Source organism: Oncorhynchus mykiss, chromosome 12 (assembly GCF_057628025.1).
Source record: "Oncorhynchus mykiss isolate SJ-2025 chromosome 12, ASM5762802v1, whole genome shotgun sequence".
NCBI classification, from domain to species: Eukaryota; Metazoa; Chordata; class Actinopteri; order Salmoniformes; family Salmonidae; genus Oncorhynchus; species Oncorhynchus mykiss.
The window spans coordinates 74194516-74205510 of NC_143033.1; the positions used below are offsets into that span (position 1 = coordinate 74194516).

The 10995-nt window shown below is 43.7% G+C and overlaps 1 protein-coding gene across 1 annotated transcript; it reads right to left on the reverse strand.

Moving 5' to 3' along the window:
* Positions 1-5100: 5100 nt before the first annotated feature.
* On the reverse strand, positions 5101-9715 carry LOC110538204 (frizzled-2). Its single transcript, XM_036938260.2, has one exon. The coding sequence runs from the start codon at positions 9446-9448 to the stop codon at positions 7799-7801; it is 1650 nt and encodes a 549-aa protein (XP_036794155.2). The 5' UTR covers positions 9449-9715; the 3' UTR covers positions 5101-7798.
* Between the last annotated feature and the right edge of the window lie 1280 nt (positions 9716-10995).

A 10995-nucleotide genomic window follows, 5' to 3' on the forward strand; every position in this document is an offset into this window, starting at 1 on the left:
AACTCCTCTGAGCCCCAGAACAGACCATGGACTATCTTGACTGAGTGGCCAGTTGGTAAGATCATCCAAAGTCAAGGAGTTGAGAGTAGGCTTTCCAAATATCCATTCCCTTCTCTTTCTGTGTATCTTTTCCCCTGATAGTGTCCAGTCAAGGAATCTGTGAACTTTTCAACTGCTGCCTAATAAATCTAGAACTATGTCCACAAAGACTCTCACAGCATACTGATGAAACCAGGACAGGACATTAAAAACACTCATGTTGAAATGCATTTCATGGCCATTTGCAATGGGTCTGCCCGAAGAGAAGCACTATGACCGAGCAGGATATCACTATATTGAAGCAGAGGGCCTCTGTAACATAGAAACTGAAAATGCACATTTTAACCTCCTTTCTCCTGCCAACTCTCTGATTACCCCTCCCCCCAAATCTATACGGTGGCCTCAGGAAGCAATCCATGCAGGGACTAGGAGGAGAGGGAACATATTGGACTTCCTGTTTTGATTTCAAGGGGAAAACGAGATCCAAAGATATGGAGAGTCCTGGAAAATCTAAACTGCCCTGATTTAGCAGGGCTAATGTCTGACTATAACTAACTGAGCATAAGCGCTCAGAGCATGATACTCCTCTCTGAGATCAGAGCAAGACTTGATTAGTAACAGACCGAAGTCTGAGTCTTTTTTATTTATTTTTACCTTCATCTGTTTTCATGCGAACTTTCACAGAGAGCAACTTTTTTCACTCCCCATATTTGTCTCTTTTTTTCAGACCAACAACATGATCCATCTTTGTTAACAGCCTCTTGAGGGCTTCTTTCAATCGGGGGGATATGAGATCACATTATTAACATTCTTTGGAAGAGCATTCTTTCTCTCTTTCTGCCCAATCTTCTGCTTGTCCCTTCTTGCCCTCGAGGAGAGAATATGGCAGCATGGCAGATCTCAGACCAACAAAGAGAGAGAGCTAATCCACAGCATAGACAAGCTTAGCTGAGACCACCTAGAAGAGACTTGGTCAATAACACGCACAAAACAGACAATATCTGGTCTACATAGATAGCAACTTTCTTTCCCGGTAATACATTTAGCTTGATTGATGTGTCTCTATGCAATAAATGTGAGACCTGAGTACAGGGTGATAGTCATCATACCTCTATATACAGTGGGGCAAAAAGTATTTAGTCAGCCACCAATTGTGCAAGTTCTCCCACTTAAAAAGATGAGAGAGGCCTGTAATTTTCATCATAGGTACACTTCAACTTTGACAGACAAAATGAGAAAAGAAAATCCAGAAAATAACATTGTAGGATTTTTTATGAATTTATTTGCAAATTATGATGGAAAATAAGTATTTGGTCACCTACAAACAAGCAAGATTTCTGGCTCTCACAGACCTGTAACTTCTTCTTTAAGAGGCTCCTCTGTCCTCCACTCGTTACCTGTTTTAATGGCACCTGTCCACAACCTCAAACAGTCCCACTCCAAACTCCACTATGGCCAAGACCAAAGAGCTGTCAAAGGACACCAGAAACAAAATTGTAGACCTGCACCAGGCTGGGAAGACTGAATCTGCAACAGGTAAGTAAGCAGCTTGGTTTGAAGAAATCAACTGTGGGAGCAATTATTAGGAAATGGAAGACATACAAGAACACTGATAATCTCCCTCGATCTGGGGCTCCGCGCAAGATCTCACCCCGTGGGGTCAAAATGATCACAAGAACGGTAAGCAAAAAATCCCAGAACCAAATGGGGGGACCTAGTGAATGACCTGCAGAGAGCTGGGACCAAAGTAACAAAGCCTACCATCAGTAACACACTACTCCGCCAGGGACTCAAATCGTGCAGTGCCAGACGTGTCCCCCTGCTTAAGCCAGTACATGTCCAGGCCCGTCTGAAGTTTGCTAGAGAGCATTTGGATGATCCAGAAGAAGATTGGGAGAATGTCATATGGTCAGATGAAACCAAAATATAACTTTTTGGTAAAAACTCAACTTGTCGTGTTTGGAGGACAATGAATGCTGAGTTGCATCCAAAGAACACCATACCTACTGTGAAGCATGGGGGTGGAAACATCATGCTTTGGGGCTGTTTTTCTGCAAAGGGACCAGGACGACTGATCCGTGTAAAGGAAAGAATGAATGGGGCCATATGTCGTGAGATTTTGAGTGAAAACCTCCTTCCATCAGCAAGGGCATTGAAGATGAAACGTGGCTGGGTCTGTCAGCATGACAATGATCCCAAACACACCGCCCTGGCAACGAAGGAGTGGCTTCGTAAGAAGCATTTCAAGGTCCTGGAGTGGCCTAGCCAGTCTCCAGATCTCAACCCCATAGAAAATCTTTGGAGGGAGTTGAAAGTCCGTGTTGCCCAGCAACAGCCCCAAAACATCACTGCTCTAGAAGAGATCTGCATGGAGGAATGGGCCAAAATACCAGCAACAGTGTGTGAAAACCTTGGGAAGACTTACAGAAAACGTTTGACCTCTGTCATTGCCAACAAAGGGTATAGTTTTGAGATAAACTTTTGCTATTGACCAAATACTTATTTTCCACCATAATTTGCAAATAAATTCATTAAGAATCCTACAATGTGATTTTCTGGATTTTTTTTTCTCATTTTGTCTGTCATAGTTGAAGTGTACCTATGATGAAAATGACAGGCCTCTCATTTTTTTAAGTGGGAGAACTTGCACAATTGGTGGCTGACTAAATACTTTTTTGCCCCACTGTATAGTACAAAAGGTATAAACCATGTAAAGGTCTACAGTCTCCCTGCTGAGTCATGCTATCAGACTTAAGGTTTCCTAACTGAGAATATCAAGTGAACAGGGCTTTGCTGGCGAAACTCAAACATTCTGAAAAGTGAATCTGGGCATCTGTTTCTGTTTAGTTTTCAGGTTATGGCAGCAACATCTTTCCCTATCCTGATACTCCTTTTGTTCCCTTCTTTCTTACCTTGAGAGGAAGAAAAAAAGCGCCCCTATTAAAGTGAATTTTCCAAAATACCTTCCAAACCCCATCCCCGCCCACCCCTTGTAACAATCTTAGACTCTACCTGCCACCACCCCACCCCGCCCACCTCCCCCCTCCTCTTTTCTCTCTCTCCTCATTCATCTCTCTCTGCTTCAGTGAAAAGCCAAACAAGCCAGCCATTAAGTTGAGTTAAGCGCAGGAAGCGGGCCTTCAGGCCAGGCAGCCCTGTTTACACGGAGCTAGTCGGGTTTCAGCGAGTGAGGTGAGGCAGCTCACAGGAGACTGTCACTGGGCCAAGGCCTCTGCGCTGCTCCACTGACTCACTGCATTCCCCCATTCATCTGAGTGAAGAGGGGAAGAGAAGAGGGGGGCAGGGAGGAGAAAGAAAGGGGGAGCTAGGGCTGAGGCACAAAGAGGTGTGGAGGAGCAGAACATAAGTGGGACAGGTAGATTTATGTATTTTTCCCCCAACAGGGCATGGTCTCTTTTGCTGTCCTAAATCACACATACTGTACCTGTCGGTTGTTACAACCCTGGTACTTATACTGTGCCATGCCATACACTGCCCCCTCTTTCTGTACAAGACAGACAAACGATAGATCTTATCTGACAAGGGGAAATATCCAGTGGTCTTCAGCGAGTACAAACTGTTCAAGCCCTGCATATCGTCAAGTCTACCTCTATAGATTTCTTGTTGTAAATTAGGTGAGAAATTGGTAATCCCATTCTTACATGCAGGAGCTGTTCAGAAAGTATTCACACCATGTGACTTTTTCCACATGTTGTTGTTACAAAGTGGGATTCAAATGGATTTAATTGTCTTTTTTTGTCAACTATCTTAACAAAATACTCTATAATGTCAAAGTGGAATAAAAATGATAAAATGTATGAATTAATCAATGGAAAATAAAACACTATGTATTGATTTAAGTATTCAACCCTCTCAGTCAATACATGTTAGAATCACCTTTGGCAGCGATTACAGCTGTGAGTCTTTCTGGGTAAGTCTCCTTGGGCTTTGCACACCTGGATTGTACAATATTTGCCCATTATTCTTTAAGAAATTCTTTAAGCTCTGTCAAGTTGGTTGTTGATCATTGCTAGACAGCAATTATCAAGTATTGCCATAGATTTTCAAGATGATTTAAGTCAAAACTGTAACAATGCCACTCAGGAACATTCAATGTCGTCTTGGTAAGAAACATATTTGGCCTTGTGTTTCAGGTAATTGTCCTGCTGAAAGATTAATTTGTCTCCCAGTGTCTGTTGGGAATCAGACTGAACCAAGTTTCCCTCTAGGATTATGCCTGTGCTTAGCTCTATTCTATTTATTTTTATCGTAAAAAAAACTCCCTAGTCCTTTTCGATGACAAGCGTACCCATAACATGATGCAGCCACCACCATTCTTGAAAATATTAAGAGTGGTACTCAGTAATGTGTTGTATTTTCCCCAAACATAAAGCTTTGTTTTCAGAACAAAAAGTTCATTTCTTTGCCACATTTTTTTTTTAAGTATTGCTTTAGTGCCTTATTGCAAACAAGATTATTCTGTACAGGATTCCTTATTTTCACTCTGTCATTTATGTTAGTATTGTAGAGTAACTTCTACAATGTTGTTGATCCATCCTCAGTTATCTCCTATCACAGCCATTAAACTCTGTAACTGTTTTAAAATCACCATTGGCCTCATGGTGAAATCCTTGAGTGGTTTCCTTCCTCTCCGGCAACTGAGTTAGGAAGGGCACCTGTATCTTTGTAGTGACTGTGTGTATTGATACCCCATCCAATGTGTAATTAATAACTTCACCATGCACAAAGAGATAATCTATGTACGCTTCTTTTTTTTGCCATCTACCAATAGCTGCCCTTGTTTGTGAACCATTGGAAAACCTCCCTGGTCTTTGTGGTTGAATCCGTGCTTGAAATTCACTGCTCGACTGAGGGACCTTACAGATCATTGTTTGTGTGGGGTACAGAGATAAGGTAGTCATTTAAAATTCATGTTAATCACTATCATTGCACAGAGTGAGTCCATGCAACTTAATATGTGACTTGTTAAGCACATTTTTACTCCTGAACTTATTTAGGCTTGTCATAACAAAAGGGTTGAATACTTATTCACTGAAGACATTTCAGCTTTACATTTTTAATTAATTTGTAAACATTTCTAAAAACACAATTTCACTTTGACATATGGGGTATTGTGTGTAACCCAAAATCTCGATTACATTTAAAAAATTCCGGCTGTAACACAATACAATCTGGAAAAAGTATGGAAGTATTCCTCATATCCTCAGTGCTGTAGGTGTATCCACTTTCTCCAGCCAGCACGTCATTTATTTCATTACATCACCACAGATGAGGTTCAGTTTCAGCCATGCATCACTCGGGGGATTCCAGATCAATGTTGTGTTTACTTTAAAAAGTTTCTTGAAAGATAAAGTACTCTGTGAAGCCAAGCACCATTATTTTCCTTTGCTTCACTCGCATGTAGAGACAAATGCCATGTTCACAAAGAAATACACACACACACACACACAACGTAGCATACTCAAGTTCTTATTGGCATAGTAGCTAATATTCCATCTAAGGGTATGTCATTCCAGGTATCCAGTGTTACATCACCCCCTGTACCTTGGAGAGCCGCGTCAGGGTAATGCATCCTCGTGGCAGTCGCCACACAGTCTGAAAGCTAACAGATGTTGAGGGTATGACTCAACTGTCAACACATTGGCGAGGGCAGCGTGATGGAGACTTCTCTGAGTAGGCCTATTTTAGCCACACATCATGAGAGAGCAAGAGAGAGATAGCTGAGCGAGAGATGCGGACAGACGGGCAAGTCTACCGACAGACAAGGCTCTCATACATACAGCTACGCGTTGTGCACACACAAGGGCACGTTAAAGTAGGGCTTCTTACATCACCTCATCTTCGTAATTGAATGACTTTGGAGTGAAGGAGGCCCTTGTATTGGGTCCGGCCCGTAAAACTGCGTGGCCTCAAGACATACATTAGAGCCCAAATGTGATCCCCCTCTTCAACAGAGGCACAGTGATGTTTATAATGCTCAGCATTTGGATTGTTTCCAAAGGGGGCATTGTTAGTTTGAACCTGGTACATACACCGTGGTACAGCTAAGCCCCCTCCAACCACAGCCAGGCCACAAGACATACAGGTTTCAACCCTTAACCATAACTTTATAACATAATGTAGAAATGATTTTTATGGTCATTTAATTAGGGAACTGGGAATTGATGATGAACCTGGTGAAGTTGGGCAGAGACCACCATTTTGTAACTTCACTGACATCTTTGTGCATGAACATGTTACCACTCAGTTATAAGAAATAACGGTGGCTCTCGAAATGACACCGCATAGTTTGTGCTGTAGTATAGAACAATATAGTAACAACGACCCCCTTTTCTAACCCTCATCGACAAACCCTTACGTTCAGACAGTGACCACATGTGTATTGTTAACATTTCCATACTATAGCTATGTTGTTAGCACATTCTGAGCTGTAATGTAGTGGTAACTAAATCACTTTTCAATTCAAAGACAAACGAAATAGACAAGTTCAAGAAAATAATCCTGCTAGTCAAGATAACACAGGACACACACACACACATACAGCAAAACAAAACAAAAAATCAAATCATGTGGCTTTTATTTTGTCGTCACCTTCCCATCCCCTAACCCCCCCCAGCAAATCACGTGAGATACATTTGTTGATTAGTGGTTGCCAGATTCACACCACTTTTCACGTTGACAACATTAAAATACCACATTCTTCTTTGATTCCGTTTTTCAAAATACTTTTTTTTTTTAATTATTATTTGAACAGTTTGAGCAACACAGTCTCCAGAAGTGGATCTTTTTGGTGTTACTTTTTGGTAATGGAGTGTAAGTACTGACAATTAGGGCTAGCTTTCCCACCCTGGAGGCATGACCACAGTGTCCCTGCAGCCTTGTCTTCACCCCTACCACCCAGCTCAGCTCCAAGGGATTTAATTGGTGGGGGGAGACGAGAGGAAGGAGAAGGGCTAAGCTAGGGAAAATGCACAGCCAAAGACTGCCTTTACGACAACCCAGCTTCCCTGATCTGATACATCAGAAGGAAAATGATTACAGATCTGGGTTTGACAGGAGAAACTCCAAATGTGTATGTGTCATACTGCCAGTGAAAACAGCACTAAGAGACAGTGTGTCTATGGCTCCCTTCAGAAGGGGTGCTAGAGTTAACCAGGCACTACGGCTGTCGGACGACAAAACATGTCCTTTCTTTAAATACAAATATATAATATTATACTTTACAATTCCTATTTACATCTCACACATTCACAGAGTGAAAATAAAGTCTTAAAATGGCCGCCTGTCCTTTCAGGCCTCCTTCCTTCCCCCGCTCACTGTATTCCCAGCTGGATTCTCACTCACACTGGAGAGTTTTTATGGCTGATAACTTAAAAAGGGAGTAGGAACAGAGTGGGGGAAGAGAGAGAGAGCACTTCAGCAAATGGCATCCACTGAACACCTTTGTTGTTTGTTCATTTTGAGGTTTGGCCATTCTTCAGGTGAGCAACAGTTTGTCCTTTGGTCAAGACCCCCGTCCCCCACCCCGCGACTCTTAAAGCTTGATTTTGGCATGCAATATTTGACTTCTTAAAAATGATGTCAATGTTCCATAGAAATACTGACAATATCTGATGATCAATGTATAAAAGTACCACTGAGTCTCTGACAGTGAGTAAACAAATAGGAGGGAGAAAAACACACTATAAAACATCCAAATGAATGTCCAAAAACAAGTCCCATGTTTTGGCCTCCCTCCCTAGACAGTGGTCTCTCCATGCCTACGATTTGAGAGTCTGGTATAGAACTTGCGCCAGGAGTGGAGTGTCTTGCCAGACCAGATCCAGAACCCGGAGGTGATGCCCACTATGAGCGTCATCAGGTACTTGATCATGTAGACGGTGAAGTCAGGGGTCATGCGGGGGGTGTACTGCATGGGGCAGGGGATGGCTAAGCCTTTACAGTTACGGCTGACCCAGCTTCTCTCCCAGTGGTGGCGGAAGGCCTGCTCGTAGAAGAAGCAGGCGATGACGATGGTGGCGGGGACGGTGTAGAGCACGCTGAACACCCCGATGCGCACCATCAGGCGCTCCAGCTTCTCCGTCTTGGTGCCGTCGTGCTTCATGATGGTGCGGATGCGAAACAGGGACACGAAGCCGGCCAGGAGGAAGGAGGTACCGATGAAGAGGTAGATGAAGAGGGGGGCCAGGACAAAGCCCCGTATGGGGTTCAGGCTGTTGAGGCCCACAAAGCACACCCCACTGAGCACGTCCCCCTCGATCTGCCCCATGGCCAGGATGCTGATGGTCTTCACGGCGGGCACAGCCCAGGCTGCCAGGTGGAAGTACTGGGAGTTGGCCTCAATAGCCTCATGCCCCCACTTCATCCCAGCTGCCAGGAACCAGGTGAGGGACAGGATGACCCACCAGATGGAGCTGGCCATGCTGAAGAAATACAGCATCATGAAGAGGATGGTGCAGCCCTCCTTCTTGGTCCCCTGGACTATGGTCTTATATCCGTCTGGGGTGAAGCTGTCATTGCACACCACCTTGTCCCCCAGGAAGTAGCCAGCGATATAGGCTATGGAGACCATGGTGTAGCACCCAGAGAGGAAGATGATGGGCCTCTCCGGGTACTTGAAGCGCTGCATGTCCACTAGGTAGGTGGTGACGGTGAATAGGGTGGAGGCACAGCACAAAGATGACCAGATGAGGATCCATATGCGTGCAAAATAAATCTCTTTGTCATTGAAGAACATGTAGCCTCCACTGCTCCTGGAGTGTTCACAGGGTGCTCCACAATCCAGCTCCCCCAGAAACGAATAATTCAGGTAAGTGGGGACTTTGAGCACAGATGGACAGCGGAAAGGCCTGTCTGATGTGGAGTAGACATGGACGCCAGGGGTTCCAGGTACTGGCATGTGTACGGGCGGGGCAGTGGCAGTAGATTCATTCTGACCCACGCAAATGTGCCCGTCTCCAAGCACGGGGAAATTCTCGCAACGGAGGCGTTCTGGCCACTGGAACCCAAATTTATTCATGAGCGCCTCGCAGCCGTGCTTTGCCCTCTCGCAAATTGAGCGACAGGGTGGAATGGCCTTTTCCAAAACTGTACAAACAGGCGCATACATTGAACATAGGAAGAATTTAAGTTCCGGCGAGCACTGTACCTTCACCAAGGGATAAAACTGGTGCACCTCCAGCCCTGCGTCCTCTTGATTGTAATGCCCCACCAGATTGGGCATGATAGTTTGATTGTAGGCGATGTCCGTGCATAGTGGGATTGAAATAGGCTGGCAAAATCCGTGGTCCGGGAAAGCAATGCCATTATCCCCTTGCGCTGATACCATCAATGACGACATGATCAGTGCGAAAAAAGTCACATAACTCGTTTGAAAATCCATTTTCATTGTGAGCTGATCAATAAAAATCTCATCTATCTAGCCTGATAAAGTAATACAATTTACAGATACTTTTTATATTCCGTAGCATCGGAATTTTGGCTATAAATAACGGAATAATTCATATAAATGTATGCCGTTGTCCCGGTGAGCAAAAACCTGTTGCTGTTTGCTCGCCTGCAAGAGGCTGCTTGACTTTTCCTTTGTGCAACTTGCATGGATGGCCCAATCAGACAGTTTCAAGTTCCCCCTGCAACTTTCTGTGGTTAGTTTCAAAGTAATGTCGAGAGGAGGAGGGATGGGGATAAGGGGGCTCTGGAAACAGATTCCCACCCCCTTCCCAGTGTGTTGCTGGCCAATGGAATTGCAGAGCAGTATCAACTTGGGAGAGTTTGAGTAACTTCAGTACAGCATGCGTCCCCTGAATGAACCATACTGTAGTGTAGCCTCGCTCACAACGCCAAGATGTGCAGATGTCTATCTATCATCTATCTATCTATCTATCTATCTATCTATCTATCTATCTATCTATCTATCTATCTATCTATCTATCTATCTATCTATCTATCTATCTATCTATCTATCTATCTGTCAAGTTTCAAGTTGTATTCGTCACGAGAAATAAGAGATAAGAAAGCAAGAAGAAGACAAACAGTGTCAGTAACACATTTACAGGAGGAGCTGAAGTAGTGGAGATGTACATGTAGGCAGGCATAGATGAGGAAAAAGTGATTGGTAGCTGGATAAATAATAATAATGTTAATAACAAAAAACAATATAGCAGTGTAAACTGGGCTGAAAAGTAACTGGTAGCAGGAATATTTAAATACTATGTTACAGTAATATACTAATGGTAATATCAACATGTAACCAGGATTAATAGTGACCAGTAGCAGGATAAATTGGACGATATTATTGGGGATGCAGTCAAAAATGAATGAACAATGAACTGCAGCGTAATCGTAGTAATACATCAAATTAATAATAATTTAGCAGCAGTGAGCGGGTGGCATTGGTAATGTGTGTGTGTGTGTGTGTGTGTGTGTGGTGTGTGTGTGTGTGTGTGTGTGTGTGTGTGTGTGTGTGTGTGTGTGTGTGTGTGTGTGTGCGTGAGTGAGTGTGAGTAAAAGTGACAGTGAAGGTGTGTGTGTGTCAGAGTGGGAGACCTGTGGATGGGCCTAGAGTCAGTGTGGATAGTCTGTGGGAGAGGGAGATAAGTAGTTAGCCATGTAACAGTCTCATGCCCAGGGGATAGAAGCTGCTTAGGCCCTTACCAAAACAGATAGTGGTTTTGAAATTGCAGTAAAAGTGCAGTAACTGCAGTCAACTGTGGTATTTTGGTCGCAGTGATTGCACTGTAACTTCAGTTACACTGCAAAATTACTGCAGTAAAAACAATTGTGTTATATTGGACACAGTATTTGCAGCATACTGCAGTTATTCTGCATTCTAACTACAGTTATACTACAGTGTAGTGCAGTTATACTGCACTCTGACTGCAATCTTTTTTCGTAAGGGGGAGTCTGTTGGTCTGAGCCTTGATGCACTGGTACCGC